This window comes from Bufo gargarizans, chromosome 4 (assembly GCF_014858855.1).
Source record: "Bufo gargarizans isolate SCDJY-AF-19 chromosome 4, ASM1485885v1, whole genome shotgun sequence".
In the NCBI taxonomy this organism is placed as follows: Eukaryota; Metazoa; Chordata; class Amphibia; order Anura; family Bufonidae; genus Bufo; species Bufo gargarizans.
Window position 1 is genome coordinate 5,686,411 of NC_058083.1, and position 21,991 is coordinate 5,708,401.

Genomic DNA, 21,991 nt, shown 5'->3' on the forward strand with positions numbered 1-21,991 from the left:
CAAGGTGTATGGCCACGTGAGGAACGTTCCCTCCCAATCAACATTCTGGAATTGAGAGAGATCCGTCTCTCTCTCTGTTGCATTGGACTGACCATCTCCGGGACGACCGGTTCGAGTGCAGTCCTACAACTCCACGGCTGTGGCGTATCTCAATCACCAGGTTGCCGTCCGGCAGCCATGGCGGAAACTGCTTGGATTCTCAGCTGGGTGGAGAGCCATGTTTTTGGCACTGTCGGCAGTTCACTTCCCCGTCATCGACAACTGGATCACTGACTTCCTCAGCTAGGAGCGTCTCGATCCTGGCAAATGGGCTCTTCACCCGCAGGTGTTTCTAGCCATCTGCGAGCGATGGTGTCGGCCGGACATGTATCTCATGGCCTCCCGCTTCAACTGCAAGGTCGAGAAATTAGTTGCCCAGTCCGGAGTTCCCATGACCCTGGCGTGCGACACCCTAGTGATTCTGTGGAGTCAGTTCACGTTTCCTTACGTGTTCCCTCCTTTTCCTCTCATTCCGTGTCTACTCCGGAAGATCAGGTCCGAAGGTCTGCCCGTCATTCTCGTGGCCCCCGATTGGCCACGCCGGGTGTGGCACACATCTCTAGTCACCCTCCTCGTCGACCTAACCCTGGCGTCTTCCTCTTCGGGAGGACCTCTTGTCGCAGGGACCGATCTTCCACCTGAATTTAGCTACATTTAACGGCATGGCTGTTGAAGCCGCCGTACTAAGGGCTCAGGGTTTTTCGGATGCCGTGGTCCAGACCATGGTTCGGGCCAGGAAGTTGTCGTCTTCCCGAATCTACCACCGGACCTGGAAGTCCTACTTTATAGTTGGTGCGAGACTCAGCAGCTGTCTCCTATTCGTTTCTTGTTGCTGAGTAACTTGACTTCGCTTCCTGCAGTTCGGACCTTCTTGCAGGGAATTGTGCACGCTGCGTCCCCTTTCTGTCCTCCGGTGAATCCTTGGGATCATAATCTAGTGCTCAGCGCTGTCCAGTCTTCTCCGTTTGAGCCTTTGCAGCAGGTGTTGCTTTGCTTCCTGTCCTACATGGTGGCCTTTTTGGTGGCAATCACTTCTATCCGTAGGTCAGAACTCACAGCTCTTTCCTGTTAGTCACCTTTCCTGATTCTCCATTAGAACAAGGTAGTCCTTCGCCCTGTTCAGTCCTTCCTTCCGAAAGTTGTGTGGGCATTCCATCATTATTCCTTCATTTTGTCCTGACCAGTCTCATCCTCGTGAGCAGTCGTTCCACACCCTGGATTTTGTACGAGCCGTTGGCATCTATCTGTCCCAGACGTTCTCTTTCCGGCGGACGGATTCCCTGTTCGTCATTCCAGAGGGGTCGAGACGAGGGCTGGCTGAGTCTAAAACTTCAATTTCCCGATGGATTTGTTTGGCCATTGTGGAAGCGTACCTCGTCCGGTTTACTGCTCATTCTGGTCGGGCAGTGGTGGCCTCTTGGGCACTGCATCATGGGGCTTCGGCCCTGAGGTATGCAAGGCAGCTACCTGGTCGTCTTTACATACTTTTTCCAAGTTTTACAGGGTGCACACCTTTGCGTCTTCTAACGCTTCTCTGGGGCGTAGAGTTTTGCAGACGGCAGTTCTCTAATTGGCCGGAGGGTTTTTGTTTAGGCCCACCCTTGGGACTGCTCTGTACATCCCATGGTCAAGCCTGTGTCCCCCAATGACACTGATGAGAAAACTAGATTTTTGTACTTGCCATAAAATCTGTTTCTCCGTTCATTGGGGGACATGGCTCCCACCCGTTTTCTTGTTTACAAGCCTTTTCTGGCCCGTGTGGTCCTGGATTTGTACATAGTTTGGTTTTCCTGTTGCGTCTTTCTTCTCCTCCTGCTTTTGCATTAACTGATTTAGCTTAGTCCCTGTAAGAAGGATATAGCTGAAGGGAGGAGCTCACACTTTTGTGCTTAGTGTCCGCCTCCCTAGTGGCAACAGCTATACCCATGGTCAAGCCGGTGTCCCCCAATGAACGGAAGAGAAACAGATTTTACGGTAAGTAAAAAAAAACAACTTATTTTTATTTTTTTTCTGTGAAAATTAACACTATGGTTAAAAAAAATCAAAACTTTTTCTGCCATTGTGTAACAGTTATTTAGATATATAATCTAGTTAAGGTTGCTGTTGTGGGGCAAACTGTACATCTGGTGGGCATTTCTTTCGTTATTATAACCTTTTAAAATTTCATTTTGACATGCATATTATAATCTTTAAAAACAGATGCATATAATGCACGCAAAAATGATGGAACTCTAAGACTCCCATACACATGAAGTACCTGTCGACCCCATCATTTATCTAATATATAAAGCTGAGTGTATGTATATGTGTGTGTCCTCTAAAGGAATCCGCACCATTGCATTTACAATCGGAAAATTTGGCACACAGGTACATCAGGTGTCCGGGAAGGTTTTAGAACGAGTCTCGGCTCTCTAACACATACTGTTCCTGAGAGATTCCCAAAAAAGTACATTAGCCAATAGAAGCCTGGTCACGTGACCCTTATCAGCCAATAGAAGCTTGCAGGCCCTTAGTGTCCACACAGTTTTACACCAGGTTTCCATAACAACCCAGCAATTTTTCTTTACTGCTGTAGGTCAGCTTTAAATGGGCAGGGCGATGTGGATGAGACTGTTTAAGGGAGTGGAGTGTTGTCACAGTTCAGGGAGACATCTAGGCCACCCTCAAAAGAAGAAAAAACCCTCCCCCAGGTCCGCTTAGCCACGCCCCCTCCCACTCCGCAGCCGACGGGAATTGAAAAAATGAAGGTAAAAAATCAACTTCTGTCAGATGCAGGGGTGGGAGAGAGGGTGATTTTCTCCCTGCAGCTCAAGCTCAGACAGCACAGTGCTGCTGTCTGAGAGCGTGCTGTTCAAAAGGACATCCCTGTGTCCGTCCAGGCCCTGCCCTGTCCTGTCCAGCCTAAAACCGGAATTCTGGCCACCCTAGGGGAAGGCTGCTGTGGAGGTCACAGTTAAGGGGATGGTCAGCTATGGAGGTCATTGTTAAGGGGCAGATTGCTGTAGAGGCCACTGTTAAGGGGATGGGGTGTTGTGGAAATCACTGTAAAGGAGATGGGGTACTGTGGGGGTCACTAATAAAGGGGCAGCTGCTGTGGAGTTCACTGTTAAGGGGGCGGGATGCTGTGGAGGTCACTGTTAAGGGGGTAGGGAACAGTGAAGGTCACAGTTAAGGGAACGCTTTGCTATGGAGGTCAGTGTTAAGGGGTGGGGTGCTGTAAAGGTCACTGTTAAGGGGGTGAGGTGTTGTGAAGGTCATATTTTAAGGGAACGGAGCGCTGTGGAGGTCACTAATAAGGGGGTGGGTTATTGTGGAAATCACTGTTAACAAGACAGGGTAGTCACTGTTAAGGGGGCGGTGTACTGTAGATGTCACTGTTATGGGGGATACTGTCTATCTTTTTTAACGACACACACAAACAGATAAAATATACCGGTGTGAAGCCGGGTCCTTCTGCTAGTATTATATATTATCCTCATGTACTTGTTTCCCTGAGGTTCTCAGGCAGCCATGTATTCTACCTTTACAAAACTATGCTAACCTTCCGCATGGAAAAATGAGTATATTTAAAGGGGATTTGTCACCAGTTTTATGATGCCCTATCTAAGGGCAGCATAAACGGGTGAGAGAGACTGATGAAAATGCTGGGTCACTTACTTGTATTGACTCAGTTGTGTATTAAGCAGCTCCAGCGTCAGCCAACTGGAGGCAATGCACTGGCATCCTAGTCTTACTAACTCTCTCTAATCCATTAAAACGTACGTACTGGATTGCTGACACATTTTGATCCCCCTTCTTCCGTCCGTGCAGGGTTTATGTAGTCATGGATATGGGATGTACACCCTTGATTCAAAAGCCGTATCACGTAAAAAAAATTCAACTGCAAGCAAGATTTCTAAATGAAGAGGCGCTCCCAGGAGAAAGCGGAACGAGGACTTGCATGGAAACCAGGTTTCGCCGCAGAGATGTTGCACAGCTTTTTGTGTCCTCTTTGATCACAGTTTTTTTTTTCCCTTACAAAAGGGTTAATAAAGATGAACGCTTGTCCTTTTATTCACCCCCATCTGCCTAATGAAGTTAATCAGTGACTCCTGAATGTCTACCATCAGCCAGATTGGAGGGTCAAATAAGCCAAACACTCACATCGCTCAAAAAACCACATTTCAATAAAGATTATACATTTTAAACAAGCCTTATCCCATTACTTACCAGATCTTGGGGGAGATATCCTTCTTCTCCCCCACACCAGTTTTCTGGTGTGTTTGTGACTTTTTGAATTCCATTTCTTCGCTTCCCTCGCCACTTTCCCAGCCTATATGTCTTTTACACTGGTGTTCTAGCGTAAAAGAAGACTGAAATCTATACCAGCAAGGCCCTGGCGAAGATTTCAATTCAGGCTCATGGACTGCCGGAGGCTACACCTAATTTTTGACAGGGCGTGCACCTCGTCCTAAATTAGGCTCAGCTTCTGGTGGCACACAGGGATATTGTAGACTGTAGACGCAGTTCTATCATAAATTCCCCGCAAATGCCTTTAAAATGCATTCATTCATGGTAACCCCCAGAAAAAAGCCGAATCTGATTAGGGAAGTGAAAGCCAGCCACATATTTCCTAGAGAATGGTAGCATTATGTGGCGGCCATCTTTGTAATACTAGGATGGCTTGAGTCTACCATAATGGGAGCTGCTGTGTGTCAAAGAGGGGCCAAGGGAAAGACCACCACCTCATGTCATCGGTGTGCTCTTCACATACACAAATAGACTGTGATCTTCAGACAGCCCCTTTAAGTGTTAACCCTTCTGGCACCTGTTTCGCACCAGTGATCATGAATATGACTACAGAAGACTCAGTTTCTTACAGATTTCCTTCAGACAGAAATTACATCTCTGCTCTCTTTCGGTTTGAACAATTGTTTCCAATAACTCCATAAAATATCTCTGAAGAAGGCCCTTGAACATGGAAATGATGATCACGGACTCATATGGGTATGGTACGCATTCCCTGTGCCACTGTGAAGAAGCAATACCTTATAATGTGGCATCCGACGGAGCAGTCATAGCAACTACAGATATCAGTAGAGACGGAAGTGTAACATATGTCCTACTGGTCAGCTACAGTCGCTCTGTTCATTCACTGATTTGTGCCTTGGACGATCGTTTCCAATATTTCCACCAAAATCACCTATAGATTACATATGCGCAGCCTGCAATATGTGACATACACACAGGCTGCCAAAGACAAAACTGCTCAAAATTGTTAATAAGACCCAATTGCAAAAATACATGCATCTCAGGAAAAAAGGACCCCCCCCCTTCCCCTCCATACTGCACCAAGAAGGAGTTGTTGGAATTAAATGAAAATTTTCTACAGGAAGCCTATCGCATATGTACATGGGTCCAACACGGATGTCTTCAGCTGCCAAGTGCACATGTAACAGGTCAGCCGGTGTCATAGGGACAAGTCTGCTGACAGATTAATGGCACTGCAGATCTTTCCTGGCAAAATCAAGTAGCCGGACAACACTGCACAATCAGAAAAACTAGAACAGGTATCGGCAACCTTCTGCCCTCCAGCTGCTATGAAACTACAACTCCGAGGATGCACGCTTGCTTGTTCTTGTAACTCCCATAGAAGTTAAAGGAGGATTCTGAGCGTTGTAGTTTCAGAACAGCTGGAGTGCCGTAGGTTGCTGATCCCTGAACTAGAAGAACATAACCTGGAGCAGTTCTTGGCTACCCCAATGCCGCTGATAATGGCCTCGCCCTAAGTGGCACTGTTATGTAATGTTCCATACTACTTTGGGGTTAAAGTGGTTGTCTGGGCTTTTTCTATTGAAGACCTATCCTCAGGATAGGTCGTCAATATTAGATCGGTGAGGGTCCGACTCCCGATACCCCTGCTGATCAGCTGTATGAGGAGACGGCTCAGCTGTATGAGGAGACGGCTCAGGCAGACAGAGCCCTCTTGATGTGAGTGGTATGTTGTGGGTTTGCTTACTATTAATGTGGGGCACATGAGGGGGGGGGGGGGATAGGGTACTACAGTAATAATACCATGTACCCCTCATTAATTATAAGTAACTCCCATCATCTATCTCGCATATTGTCACATAAACCCCAATGTTCCACTATTCTGGCTGCCAACCAGAACTCTTCATTTTTGCACCATTGTAGTCGTACTAAGGGCTTTTTTCCTGCATGATGAGATGTAGTTTTCATTCATACCGTTTTGCGGTACGTGTGACTTATTGTTTTGTGGGGAAGGGATAGAAGAGAAACAATTCTGTCTTTTAGTTATACGGCTTGAGGCAAGCATGGTGATATCTTTTGTGTTCTTGTGTTTTGTGGTGTTCTTTTTTTTTTAACCAAATAAAACCACTGTTTAGGAAAAAAAATAATTGTTAACTTTATTGACTAAGTATTAATTCCATGGTTAATTCTGGTCCTACTAGGAGACGTGGCTTTTATAATACTCAGGTGTAACCTTGTAAACCAATGCATTATAGCCTATCACTAAGTGGCAGGCAGTCTGTTCGGCTATGTCTGCCACATAGTCTAAAAGACATACAGTCATGGCAGGCCTGGGGTCCTTTATTAGGCCCCCCAATACCATGGCAATGCATCTGCACCCTGCAATTGCGTTCGTGGGGGGGCAATAGTGGTAGAGGAAGCCCTCTCCCTCTGTAACTGCCTAGATGCCACCGTTACTAATGACTGCAACCTCTAGGAAGTTCAGCGACCAGGATCAGCGTTCTATCCAATCCTGGCCGTTACAGCAGAAGGCTGGCTACAGTCAGTAGCGCAGGATAGTATTTAAATACTGACAAAATCTGTATTGAACTGAAAGACGTATTGAAATGGTATCAATATTTTCATGCATCCTGCAACCCAAGTTGCGGTCTAGCGGAGACTTTTCTGGGAAACCCTAGCGATGTGGGCAGGCCTTATCCAGAGGATAGGTCATTAATTAAAGGGATTATCTGGATAAAGATAATGATGGCCTGGCCTCTACTAACAGCTGATCGGCAGGGGTCCTGGGTGTCAGACCCCCGCAGATCTGGTATTGGTGACCTCTGGTTTGTTTCCATCCTGTATGTAGCACTTCCTGTTGTTGTATCCAACCAAACCCATTATGCACTTCTCCTTTTTATGTCACAGCTCCGGCACCGCCCCTAACAATGCCCAGCTCCTCCCACCCAACTAGTTACATACACACTCCGCTGTCACTGCCCCAACAATGCCCAGCTCCTCCCACCCAACTAGTTACATACACACTCCGCTGTCACTGCCTCAACAATGCCCAGCTCCTCCCACCCAACTAGTTACATACACATTCCGCTGTCACTGCCCCAACAATGCCCAGCTCCTCCCACCCAACTAGTTACATACACATTCCGCTGTCACTGCCCCAACAATGCCCAGCTCCTCCCACCCAACTAGTTACATACACACTCCGCTGTCACTGCCCCAACAATGCCCAGCTAGTTTATAGCTCCTCCTATCCATATAGTTATGTAGACATTTCCTCTGTTACAGCTACGTTTTATAAATTATAATTTTAAAGGATGTTGATACATAGAAATTATTTCTGTTTCCTCCCAAGTTTTGACAACAAAAAAAGATGATGTTGTGGGGTTAAAGGGGTATTTCCATCTGATGACATATTGGCTGAAATGATGAAATATCGCTAGCATAAGCCGTGAATTTTTGATCACTGGTAGTCTGGCTTCTGGGCCCCTTGCCAGTTCTGAGAATGATGCATCAGTGACTCGGTGTTGTGGCCTTTATACACTATTTACCTCCATGGCAGTGCCCACTGCCACCCTCTCTTCAGGAAACTGCAGCACAGCACCACTAAAGTGAATGGGGCCAGTTCCCTGCAGGGTTGGGTAGCCAGGAGCACAACTGTGCAGGAAAAACACTGCAGGGGCCAGAATAGGTGGGGGGCCCAAAAGTCAGACACTGACTGATGAGAAAAAAAAATATTTTAGTGATATTCTATCAGTTTATCAGATGGGAGTACCCCTTTAATATTTGATTCACTGGTGGTCTAGGGCATTACACACTTCTATGATGGTCTAGGGTAGAAGGGGGAGTTAGTACTTTGTAATGTGTGTGGTTTCTGGCACTGCCGGGTCACCTTAACTCCAGACTATAAAAAAGTACATGCTATTTAGCAAGAATTCTTCTAGAGTCTTCTAGTCTGAAAAAATGTGGTAATGTCGATGCATAATTTTCTTCTGTGGGTAGAACAAAACCTACCGTCTGACTTTTTGCGTGTTTTCCAGATGGGACAATACAAGAAAATACAGAATATGAAGGCGTTGATGTGTCTGTTGAAGACTATACAGATACTGAACACTACATCACCACTCATGATGGCGAAGAAAATGAAGAAACATCTCAGGAGATTGAGGAGACCACATTTAGTGATGTCATTGTAAGTAATGAAAACCTGAAGGAATGTGGACACACTCTGGGAAATGAAGCTTTAGAGGATAACGGCTTTGCAGCAAGAGAAGATCTGGACAAAGGAGAGGCTGCCCCCAGCATAGCTACCCAAGAAGGTGAAACACTAGAAAACATTGACATTGCTGATGAAATTGTACCATCAGGGATCAGAGAGGTCCACGAAACGGAAATCACTGTGACAAATGAAGATGTTGAGGAAAACAAAGCCGCTACGGATAGTGCAGATGTTATGGGAGAAGATATTGTAAATAGTGAGGTGTCTGCAGAACTTTTAGAGATTGAACCCCAGAAGGATACATCGATTTTACAAGATGAAACCTTGAAAGAAGATGTACAAAGTCATGGTGGGCTTATCTGTGAAGATGTAACCAGTGAAGATTTGGCTCTGGGTTTCTATGATGCAGACATGCTTGAAATTGAAGACCCTCTAAATAGTGTAGACTTAACTGGAGGTGAAAAGGATCCAGCTAGTGACTATTACATGGACATTGAACCAGTGCATGCTGAAGACTTCACTGGAAATGAAGAGACAGTATCTGGTGAGGTAGCTATAGAGCATCTGGGGACTATAACTAGTAAAGACTTTGTGCAAAGTAAGGAGGAGTTCGCCAGCTCTAACATCATTAAGTGTGGTGGGGTGACAGCTGCAGAATTTGAAATAGTTCAAAAGGAGGAAGAAGTTGTTTCTACAGAAGTAGCCATTGAACAAGGTAGCATGAGCTATGTAGAGTTGGGGGCCACCATTGGTGAAGGCTCATTGTATGAATTCCTCCAAGATTTTGTAGCTAATACAAGTAATCAAGGGCTTTACCAAGCAACAGACATCGAGTGTGGAAAGGTGACCACTACAGATTTTGAAGAGGTAATTCAAGATCATGAAGATGTCGTATCTTCAGAAGAAGCCATTGAAGAAGCTAACCTAAGTTTGGAAGAGTTTGAAGGTCCAGTGACTGACTTGAGTGGTGATTTTGCAGCTAATGCAAGTGAAGAACCAGTAGCTGGAGAAGAGGCTGTAATCAAAAAAGATGTAGAAAGCGAGGCTGCAGTTGTCGTTTCTACCGAAGTAGCCATTGAGCAAGCTAGCATAAGCTTTGTGGAGTTGGGGGCCACCATTGGTGAAGGCTCATTGAATGACTTTAATCAAGATTTTGTGACTAGTACAAGTAACCCAGGGCTTTACCGGGCAACTGGTGAAGTTGTCACTAAAGAAGACGTAGAAACTGAGACTGCAGCTGTCGAAGAAGTTTTTTGTGAATCTCTGTCTGCAGATGACGATAATGACCATGAAGAGTCTGGACTTGTAGGATCAGGGGAATATAGCCAACATGTTTTGGACCCTGAAAGGGATGTATGGAGCCAGAATGAAGACACATTTCCTGCAGCTCATACCAACACGAGACAAAGAGAAACAGAACAAGGTATTTAAACCAAAGAATGTCTTAAGTCTGAGTTTGTACGTCTGAAGTTTTCTTTTGTAATCTGTGTCACAGTCAGCAGATCTGTACCTATGACACTGGCTGACTTGTTACTTGTGCACTTGGCAGCTGAAGGCATCTGTGTTGGTCCCATGTTCATATGTGCCTGCATTATTGAGAAACATGATGTTTTAGTATATGCAAATGAGCCTCTAGGAGCAAAGGGGGCGTTGCCATTGCAGAGAGAGCTGAGCCCTTTGCTCCTAAAGTCTCATTTGCATATAGTAAAGCTTAATTTCTCTCAGCAATGCGGGCACATATGAACATGGGACCAACACAGATGCCTTCAGCTGCCAAGTGCACATGGAACAGGTCAGCCAGTGTCATAGGGACAAATCTGCTGACGGAGGCCCTTTAACCCCTTCAGGACCGAGTGATTTTCTGTTTTTTACTCTCTGCCTTTCCAAAGCCATAACTTTATTTTTTCCGTTCACATAGCCATATGAGGAGTTGTTTTTTGCAGGACAAGTTGTATTTTTTAATGGCACATCGCCATATTCTGACCCCCATAACTTTTTTTTATAGTTACGTCTATGGAGCTGTGTGTAGGCTAATTTTTTGCGGGATGATCTATAGTTTTTATTGATACCCTTTTGGGGGGTGTGTGACTTTTTTTGATTACTTTTTATTCAGTTATTTGGTGGAGATGCAGTGATGAAAAAATGTTGAATCAGCCATTTTGCGTCTTTTTTTTTTTTTTCCATTACACCATTCACCGTATGGAATACGTTTTTTATATTTTAATAGTACTGGTGTTTTCAAATGATGTTTATTTTATTTTTAGGAAAGGGGGTGATTTTAATATATAAATATATATATATAAATACACACTGAACAAAAATATAAACGCAACACTTTCGGTTTTGCTCCCATTTCGCATGAGCTGAACTCAAAGATCTGAAACATTTTCTACATACACCAATGACCCATTACTCTCAAATATTGTTCACAAATCTGTCTAAATATGTGTTAGTGAGCCCTTCTCCTTTGCCGAGATAATCCATCCCACCTCACAGGTGTGGCATATCAAGGTGCTGATTAGACAGCATGAATATTGCACAGGTATGCCTTAGACTGCCCACAATAAAAGGCCACTCTGAAATGTGTAGTTTGATCACACAGCACAATGCCACAGATGTCGCAACATTTGAGGGAGAGTGCAGTTGGCATGCTGAGTGCCGGAATGTCTACCAGAGCTGTTGCCCGTGCAATGAATGTTCATTTCTCTACCATAAGCCGTCTCCAAAGGCATTTCACAGAATTTGGCAGTACATCCAACCGGCCTCACAACCGCAGACCACGTGTAACCACACCAGCCCAGGACCTCCACATCCAGGATGTTCACCTCCATGATCGTCTGAGCCGGACGGCTGCAGCAACAATCGGTTTGCATAACCAAAGAATTTCTGCACAAACTGTCACAAACCGTCTCAGGAAAGCTCATCTGCATGCTCGTCGTCCTCATCAGGGTCTGGACCTGACTGCAGTTCGTCGTCGTCAGGCAAAAGTGAGGCAAAACTGTGCACATTTCAGAGTGGCCTTTTATTGTGGGCACACCTGTGCAATATTCATGCTGTCTAATCAGCACCTTGATATGCCACACCTGTGAGGTGGGATGGATTGTCTCGGCAAAGGAGAAGTGCTCACCAACACAGATTTAGACAGATTTGTGAACAATATTTGAGAGTAATGGGTCTTTTGTGTATGTAGAAAATGTTTCAGATCTTTGAGTTCAGCTCATGCAAAATAGGAGCAAAACCGAAAGTGTTGTGTTTATATTTTTGTTCAGTGTTATTTTTTCTTTCTTTATTTTTTTGGCCCCCAGGAGGATCCTAACTTGTAATCATTAGAATGCCATTTGTATAAAGTAATGGAATTTTATCCTATCCAATATTACAATTCAGTGCTGCCACCTGCTGGTCTGAATTACAATATACAAGCCTAGTATAGGCTCTGGCACATTACTTTCACTGAATGCCTTTCCTGATCTCTGCCCGGACTAGGAGTTCCTGCCCGGCAACCTTCCGTGTTTTCGGCCTCTGAGATGCTGTGGTCACACTTGACCACGGCATCTGAGTGGTTAAATATCCGTTTTCGCCATTACCACCAATTTCGGACATTAGGCCTGGGTGTCTGCTGTGTGAAACAGCAGGCACTTGGTAGCTGTGGCGCTCACTCTGCTCTAGAGCTGGCGCCTTGTTTAAAGACCTGAAATCTGCTGTTCACATACGGCCAATGTTGTCTCGTGGCTAAACCAGAGCCTGTATTGCTCTTTAAGGAAATTTCACAGGTTGTCCACACTTTAAATCTGTGTGGAATCTGTTTAAAATAAGCCTCTTAGGGCTGTTTCACCCGAGCAGATTCCTGTGCGTGGCATCCGCTCAGTGAATGACAGCCAAGACCCGATGCAGACTGCAGAGGCACGGAGCAGTAACATGACTGATAATGCTCCGTGCATCTCTGTGACAACTGTGATTTTGTAGTAAAGAGATCACAGAGAGTCATGTTACTGCTCCGTGCCTCTGCAGTCCGCATCGGGTCTTGGCTGTCATTCACGCAGCGGATGTCACGCACGGCATCCGCTCGTGTGAAACAGCCCTAAATGTTGTCAGTGGGAACTCGCTCCATAGATCATATGACATTATTTTTTTTTTTTTGTTTTTTTCAAATTTTTCCGCATACAGAATTAAAATCATGCAAAATTAAACAGTTGACATGTTCATTCTTGCTGCGTTCTCCACATGGAGACCATAACAGGGACCTGCAGTAGAAATGCAAAGCAGACCCTTCAAACTGTACATGCAGAGGCTGTTCAATGAAGCTAACCCTGCACGCGGAGCCATACCTGAGGGTTAGCCTCTGATTTCTGCAGCGGATCCTGTGGCTGATTTTTCCAAAGGAGGAAGAAAAACCATACATACGTGTGATCATACCTTCAGGGAAGAAGATGCCACCACCCTTTACTTTATGTGAGGGAGGAATTTACGACCTTTATCATATTTGACTACTACTTGGGGAAGGCCTACAATTAATACACACAAACTGTGATGAAACATGGCTGACCGAGCTTTAACTTTGGTGTACATCGCCACCTAGGCCTATTGCTAGGTCTAACACATTCAGTTTCATCACCTTAAAAAAATAAAAACCAGCGGCATTGAGTTAATTCTCGCTGCTCCTTCTGGTCTGACTCAGTTCAGACTGTACTGTATGAATTTTGTCCATTGGCAGATGAGCACTGTAGTGTAGAAGCCATGTTATGGTTGTCTTTGTAGCTCTCCAGTAGAGCAAGCAGTGACTGAGGTCACAGCGGAGGATGTGTGGAGGCCGACTGCAGAGCAAGCAGCGACTGAGGTCACAGCGGAGGATGTGTGGAGGCCGACTGCAGAGCAAGCAGCGACTGAGGTCACAGCGGAGGATGTGTGGAGGCCGACTGCAGAGCAAGCAGCGACTGAGGTCACAGCGGAGGATGTGTGGAGGCCGACTGCAGAGCAAGCAGCGACTGAGGTCACAGCGGAGGATGTGTGGAGGCCGACTGCAGAGCAAGCAGCGACTGAGGTCACAGCGGAGGATGTGTGGAGGCCGACTGCAGAGCAAGCAGCGACTGAGGTCACAGCGGAGGATGTGTGGAGGCCGACTGCAGAGCAAGCAGTGACTGAGGTCACAGCGGAGGATGTGTGGAGGCCGACTGCAGAGCAAGCAGTGACTGAGGTCACAGCGGAGGATGTGTGGAGGCCGACTGCAGAGCAAGCAGTGACTGAGGTCACAGAGGAGGATGTGTGGAGGCCGACTGCAGAGCAAGCAGTGACTGAGGTCACAGCGGAGGATGTGTGGAGGCCGACTGCAGAGCAAGCAGTGAATGAGGTCACAGAGGAGGATGTGTGGAGGCCGACTGCAGAGCAAGCAGTGACTGAGGTCACAGTGGAGGATGTGTGGAGGCCGACTGCAGAGCAAGCAGCAACTGAGGTCACAGCGGAGGATGTGTGGAGGCCGACTGCAGAGCAAGCAGTGACTGAGGTCACAGCGGAGGATGTGTGGAGGCCGACTGCAGAGCAAGCAGTGACTGAGGTCACAGCGGAGGATGTGTGGAGGCCGACTGCAGAGCAAGCAGTGACTGAGGTCACAGAGGAGGATGTGTGGAGGCCGACTGCAGAGCAAGCAGTGACTGAGGTCACAGCGGAGGATGTGTGGAGGCCGACTGCAGAGCAAGCAGTGAATGAGGTCACAGAGGAGGATGTGTGGAGGCCGACTGCAGAGCAAGCAGTGACTGAGGTCACAGTGGAGGATGTGTGGAGGCCGACTGCAGAGCAAGCAGCAACTGAGGTCACAGCGGAGGATGTGTGGAGGCCGACTGCAGAGCAAGCAGTGACTGAGGTCACAGAGGAGGATGTGTGGAGGCCGACTGCAGAGCAAGCAGTGACTGAGGTCACAGCGGAGGATGTGTGGAGGCCGACTGCAGAGCAAGCAGTGACTGAGGTCACAGAGGAGGATGTGTGGAGGCCGACTGCAGAGCAAGCAGTGACTGAGGTCACAGCGGAGGATGTGTGGAGGCCGACTGCAGAGCAAGCAGTGACTGAGGTCACAGCGGAGGATGTGTGGAGGCCGACTGCAGAGCAAGCAGTGACTGAGGTCACAGAGGAGGATGTGTGGAGGCCGACTGCAGAGCAAGCAGTGACTGAGGTCACAGCGGAGGATGTGTGGAGGCCGACTGCAGAGCAAGCAGTGAATGAGGTCACAGAGGAGGATGTGTGGAGGCCGACTGCAGAGCAAGCAGTGACTGAGGTCACAGTGGAGGATGTGTGGAGGCCGACTGCAGAGCAAGCAGCGACTGAGGTCACAGCGGAGGATGTGTGGAGGCCGACTGCAGAGCAAGCAGTGACTGAGGTCACAGAGGAGGATGTGTGGAGGCCGACTGCAGAGCAAGCAGTGACTGAGGTCACAGCGGAGGATGTGTGGAGGCCGACTGCAGAGCAAGCAGTGACTGAGGTCACAGCGGAGGATGTGTGGAGGCCGACTGCAGAGCAAGCAGTGACTGAGGTCACAGAGGAGGATGTGTGGAGGCCGACTGCAGAGCAAGCAGTGACTGAGGTCACAGAGGAGGATGTGTGGAGGCCGACTGCAGAGCAAGCAGTGACTGAGGTCACAGCGGAGGATGTGTGGAGGCCGACTGCAGAGCAAGCAGTGACTGAGGTCACAGAGGAGGATGTGTGGAGGCCGACTGCAGAGCAAGCAGTGACTGAGGTCACAGCGGAGGATGTGTGGTGGCCGACTGCAGAGCAAGCAGAATTTTCATGGTTATAGAGGTTAGAATAGGTCATCAATATCAGATTGGCGGGGGTCCGACACCCCCACTGATCAGCTGTTTGAAGAGGAGGTTGTGCTCAATGCAAGTGTTGCTTCCTCTTCATCAATATGCTAGACCGTCAATAGACCAAAAAATTTCTTTGGGGGTCCCTACCTAATAAGTGTATAATAAAAATATATCTTTATTTAGTTTATTTAGTAATTATTAAAACAAGAGTGTGTAAAGAAAAAAGGAATATTTTAAAAATATCAGAAAACAGTAGGGTCTGCTATCTGGTAACCTGGCAGCTGCTAGTAGTTGAGGGATTTCTATCACCTTTGACAACTAATATAGACGCCTGCAGGTGTTCTATTCATATATATGTTGAAGGCAGCTTAGCTGATGTGTGTGATTGATTTCTCACTGATGTTGGTGAGGCTGCGTTTACTACCTCTGTGTACTGAGCCTATATTGGGTGTTAGCAGAGATGTGGAAATAATCGCTCAGCCCAGCAATCTATTTGTGCGCGGTCAGCTCGACAGACCATATATAATATATATGACCGCGGCACTCTATTTTACTAAATATTAGTATTTATTAATTTTTTTTTCATCCAGAAATAGGCTAAGGCCAACGTTTCGGTCTCATCCCGAGACCTTGTTCATGGCCTGTTGACAGACCACACACGTATGGACTGTTCTCAGAGCCCAGCACGCGTTCTAAACAGTAATACTCAAGTTGATACTAAAGTGCACACCTGATTAGCAGTCCTTTTGTGTGTGCCTGTAGACTTGGCAGGCTACACACTGTTACATAATACTCTGCGCGCTATCGCTCGATTTGCAACAGTGTGGCTAGAAATTGTGTCCACTATTCCACTATGTTTACCCTTTCCGATGCCATTCACTACAATTACGGCTTGCTGCTTTAATTCTATGTTACTATTTGCCAATCACACACATCTTTCTTGCTTGCCCTCAGCTAATCCTATCGCTACAATTGAGCTCCTTACTGTAGGCTGTCTAAAAACTTGAACGCTACACTATAACACCCCTCCCGACATGTTTCGCCACAATGTGGCTTCGTCAGGGGAAGTGGGGTACTAGCTATTCTTGATTACACTTCCTCTTCATAAGGCTGAGTTCACACGGGCGTGACGGATTAGGTCCGGATGCGTTCAGGGTGCGTTCAGTGAAACTCGCACTATTTTGCAAGCAAGTTCAGGCAGTTTTGTCTGCGATTGCGTTCAGTTTTTTCCGCGCGGGTGCAATGCGTTTTGATGCGTTTTTCATGCGCGTGATAAAAAACTGAAGGTTTACAAATAACATCTCTTAGCAACCATCAGTGAAAAACGCATTGCACCCGCACTTGCTTGCGGATGCAATGCATTTTTCACGCAGCCCCATTCACTTTTATGGGGCCACGACCGTTGTGTGCATCCGCGGCCTTTGTTCCGTTTTCCGTTTTTTTCCACTGACCCATTGACTTTCAATGGGTCTGTGGAAAAATCTGAAAATGCTCCGTTTGGCATCCATGATCCGTGTTTCCAGTCCGTGAAAAAATATGACCTGTCCTATTTTTTTTTTTCACGGACAACGGTTCACAGACCCATTCAAGTCAATGGGTCCGTGAAAAATCACAGCTGCACACAAGATTGTCATCAGTGTCCGTTTTTTCCTATCATTTCAAAGGCAAACTTGACTTAGATTTTTTTTTTCATTTTTCATGTCCGTGGATCCTCCAAAAATCAAGGAAGACCCACGGAAGAAAAAACAGACACGGATCACGGAACAATAGAAACCGTTTTTGCGGACCGCAAAAAACATCCGTTTGCATGAGGCCTATAGAACATGCTGCGATTTTTACGCAACGCAGAACTGATGCGTGAAAAACAACGCTCATGTACACAGACCCATTGAAATGAATGGGTCAGGATTCAGTGCGGGTGCAATGCGTTCACCTCCCGCATTGCACCCGCGCGGAAGTCTCGCCCGTGTGAACTCAGCCTAACGCTGCACTTTGATAATTAGTCTGCCAGGTGAGCCCAGATTAAGGAAAACGCATGCCCAGTGACGACGATGAAGCTCCTGCCCTCAGTCTCCAGAAAATCGCACTGGCGCAGCCCTCAGTGGGTACTGCGTCTGCGCGAGACTTCGCTCGGCCGTCAGGGAGGGGAGGAGAGGGATGAGACGCTGTAGGGATTCAGGAGGAAAGCGTTTTGGGCACTGCAGGGGGGGGCGTTACTGGGCACACAAAGTGGAATATAACGCCCCTCTGGGCACCTTCAGGATTAATTAGCATAATTATAAAAGTCGTTTTTCTGCAAAACTACTGGACGGATTACAGTATAGAACAGCAAAGCCGATTCAAGGTAATCTGTGGAGCATGACTGGTTTAAAATCTGAATTTGTGTTATGAGAGGTGACAGAATCCCTTTAAACATTGATCGCTAATTTAACATTTTCGATCAACCTATAGTATGTTGAAAAATGTAGAGATTTGTGATACTTGATGGCACAGCCATTCATCGTTTCCATGTTCCTTGTGCTGCAGGTAAACAGCCAGACAGCTTCACCGTGTATAGAGAATGTCCGACGTTAATTGCGAGTACTGATAGTGTGTATGAGAGTGAAGCACCAGAGAAGACGGACAGCGACAGTGAAGGTAAACTGGTTTAGGACTTCTACGTATTTAGGTTTGGACTTAGATTTCGACATGAATCTGTTCTTTCTTATTCTTCATTCCTCCTTCAAGAGTGTGTACAGTTAGGCAACTAGCAGTTTTTTTTCTATCCAATATGTAATAAAAGTATAGTAAAGTGTAATAAAATAGTGACTACTAAAAGCCTCAAATCATTTTTTGTGTAGAGCAAACCTGTGTCTTCATGGTTACAGACTACAAACTAACCCCGTGTAGTCGGCTCCTGTTACTCTCCTCTTTCCCCTTTTTTCCTATCTGTAATAAGAATCGTTGGACAGGTAAAAGGTGTGGATGATCTTGCCTTTGTGGATACAGTCAGGATTATAAGATCATTTCTTCTTTTCTCATTGTGTCAGCCTCAGTAGGGAGCAATGACGATCTGCTCTGGAGTTACTTTTGTGGGTCAGAATCTGCTGTCCAAGAGAAGGTGGTCACTGAAGGTAAGGAACCCAATAATTAAGAGAACACAATAGGTGTGATTACAAGAACGTGACTCGTGAAGGTCGGCTTAAAGCTGAGATCTGTGCTGCTGTTTCCCATGTCCTCGCACTAAAGGACTGGTTTAGCTGACACAGTGGTTATAGGGGAACCCTGGCTGATTACTGTCTCTGCCAAGTTAAAGGGGTATTCCAATCTGAGAATATTATGGTTTGTAACTAGGATGCCAGAACATCAATGAGATTACAGTGCGACCTCCCTAACACAAGAGACCCTGCTTACCGCTAGGGACTCCCAAAAAAAACTACTCCTCCAAGCAAAGAAAACAACACATTCTTGGTAAACTTCTTCCTGCTTATGTCACCTTTATTTCACACTAGAAATTGAACATAACACAAAGAAGAAGCAAATCCCGTGGCATCTCTCCGGTAGCCGAAGTCTGTCTGCTGATGGCTCCCCTGCCACTTGATGCCACCTACCTTTCAAAGACTGTCCGCATCTGACACGACTACAGTATGGGTTCCCCTCTTGTCCTCTAGCAACCTCCAACCAACCTTAGTGACTGCCCAAGCCCAAACCTGTACCAGTTGAGTTAAGGTCCCTGGACCCGGGCAGGATGCCAGTTGATATAGCAAGTCAATCGACATTCGTTAACTGCAATTTCCATGCAGCAGTCATCGTACTGTATGGGGACAAGCGATCATTAATACGAGCATCCGTCCACATACAGCTTGTATATTGTTGACAGCACATGTCCTGCTTACACAAGATGTGCAGCCAACAAACGATGATGTAGTCAGCTTGGCATAATTACATGGGACAATGGTCGGGAACGAAGGTTGATAGGATCGTTAAGCTGAACATCGGTCTATGTAAAGGTCCTTTGGTCCTCAGGTATGTAAGGGTGTACACAAAATGATACTAATCCACCGCCTCCTACACTCCTCTTTTTATTCCGCTACAGCAGTGTTTCCCAACCAGTGTGCCTCCAGCTGTTACAAAACTACAACTCCCAGCATGCCCGCACAGCCAAATGCTGTCTGGGCATGCTGGGAGTTGTAGTTTTGCAACAGCTGGAGGCACACTGGTTGGTAAAAACCCGGCGCTACAGCACCCTACTAACTAGCTAGCCCCTATTATACCTATCCAAATAAGACAGTGCCTCACCCTTAGGGGCTATTCACATGACCGTATTTTTGGTCTGCGTGCGATCTGCATTAATTTCTTTGGGACCGCAAAAAAAATGCAGATAGCACACTGTGTCTCTTCTACGGCCCCGCGAAAAAGATAGAACATGTCCTATTCTTGTGTGTTTTGCAGACAAAAATAGTCATTGTTACAATGGGACCCGCAAAAAGTGTGGGATGCAAACAGACTGCATCAGTATTTTGCAGGAAACATACAGTTGTGTGATTAGCCCCTTAGACAGCCATTTTCTGCCTCTGAAGTCAGGAACCTTTATCCAAACTTTAATCCTCATGTTGGCTTCTTAAAGGGGCTATCTAGGAATTTACTGTATATTGCTGACCTATCTAGGCCATGTGATGTCACCATATATCGGTCACATGGTCTAGTTGCCCCTCAGCCCAATTCAAGTAAATGGGGCTGAGCTGCAATACCAAGCACAGCCGCTATATAATGTACCGTGATGTGCTTAGAAAACTGCTGGGAGCTGGCTGCGTTTACCAGAGCTCTGGTGAACGTGGCAGCTCCCTCAAACAGTTAATCGGCAGGTTTAGTCGGACTCGGTAACTGATCGTGCAGCAGGTGTCGCGGCCGGCGGGTCTCGCTGTTTCAAGTGAGATCATGGTATCTAAAGGGTGAAAAACCTAAAAGCTTGTGCTTTCGGGCTTCTTACCGGCATGCTCTGTGGCCAGTGAGGATGCTGGTAATTGGTTTCAGTACGCTGGCTCTCTCTGAAGAGACCCAGGGTATTGGAGCTGCAATTCTTATTTTGGCCATGAAGTTTCAGAATTTTTAAAAAGAAATGGATTTTGTAGGCTCAAATACGAGCTTAAAAATCATATAAAGAAATAAAAAAAAGCTTAAAAAAATATAGAAAAAAAAGTTTAAATCACCCCCCTTTCCGTAGAATAAAAAAAAGTAAAATAACATCATGGGCATCACCGCGTCTGAAAACGCCCGTACTATTAAAATATAAAAATATTTTTTCATTATGGCATAATGGGAAAAAAGGGTCAAAATGGCCAATTTTTTACTCTTACCCAAAAATAATGTAATAAAATGTGATAAAAAAAAAAGTCACACACTCAGCTCAGTAGATATAAGTATAAAAAAAAGTTATGCGGGGTCAGAATATGGTGATGTAAAAAAAATTATATATATATATTTTTTTGTTTTTGTTTTGCCACAAAGGGAATGCCGTGGGAACAAAATTCATAAAGCGGTGGAGGAATTGCGTTTTTTTTTTTCCAATTTCACCCCATTTGGAATTTGTTTCTGGCTTCCCACTACATTGTAAGTCATATAAAATGGGCAAAAAATAAGCCCTCATAACAGCTATGTGAACGGAAAAATAAAAAAGTTATGGCTCAAGGAAGATAGTAAAGGAAAATGAAAACGCAAAAACGGGTTTAGCAGCCATGTTCACATTATAGTGTCAGGTCTTTGACAGTTGTGTAGAGGTTTGATCCTCTGCAAGGAGTTGGAGCTGGGGTGGCACAGGAGTTTCTGTTCCTTACAGTTCAGTCCTTTTTCTAGATTTCAGAATTTTCTTATACATTTATATTCTCACTCCTGCCTCCCTGTGATTTAAAGTTCCCATGAGTACAGTAACCACGTGTCATGGCCTCTGCTACACAAATCACTGTCCTGCTATCAAGTGTGGATCTGTAAAGATTTAGGGGATCATTTACTATTAGATATGCGCCAGTTTTCTGGCATATAGCTGTTGCAGATTGCGGCGCAAAGATTATTTGCGCAGCGATCTGCGACTTTTCCCGGCTTACGCCAGGTCTAAAAAAAGGGGGCGTGGTGTGGGTGAGGAAGGGGACGGGTCGACAGGTCTGTCTCATTTATCACTTTCTATGCCTGTTATAGGTGTAGAAAATGGTCTAAATTTAAGCTTAATTTAGACCGGCGGTGGATATGCTGAAGTTATGTAGAGGCCGGCGCCAGCAGAAGGAGTTATTAAGACCGGTGTCTAAAACGCCTCTCTTAATAAATGACCCCCTTAGGCTACTTTCACACTTGCGTTCGGGGTTCCGCTTGTGAGTTCCGTTTGAAGGCTCTCACAAGCGGCCCGAACGGATCCGTACAGCCCTAATGCATCCTGAGTGGATAAGGATTCGCTCAGAATGCATCAGTTCGCCTCCGTTTCGCTCAGGAGGCAGACACACAAATGCTGCTTGCAGCGTTTTTGTGTCCGCCTGGCCGTGCGGAGCCAAACGGATCCATCCAGACTTACAATGTAAGTCATGGGGACGGATCCGTTTGACATTGACACAATATGGTGCAAATTCAAACGAATTACCATCGTTTGCATTATAGGTGCGGATCCGTCTGTGCAGATACCAGACGGATCCACTCCGAACGCAAGTGTGAAAGTAGCCTTAGTCTTTTA

General features: G+C 46.1%; 1 protein-coding gene across 1 annotated transcript; it reads left to right on the top strand.

Moving 5' to 3' along the window:
- Positions 1–701: 701 nt before the first annotated feature.
- Positions 702–18,877, top strand: LOC122934052. The gene is made up of 5 exons (XM_044289198.1): positions 702–831; positions 8,328–9,929; positions 17,824–17,934; positions 18,327–18,410; positions 18,789–18,877. Exons 1-5 carry the CDS (start codon positions 702–704, stop codon positions 18,875–18,877), a joined length of 2,016 nt encoding a protein of 671 aa, XP_044145133.1.
- Positions 18,878–21,991: the final 3,114 nt, after the last annotated feature.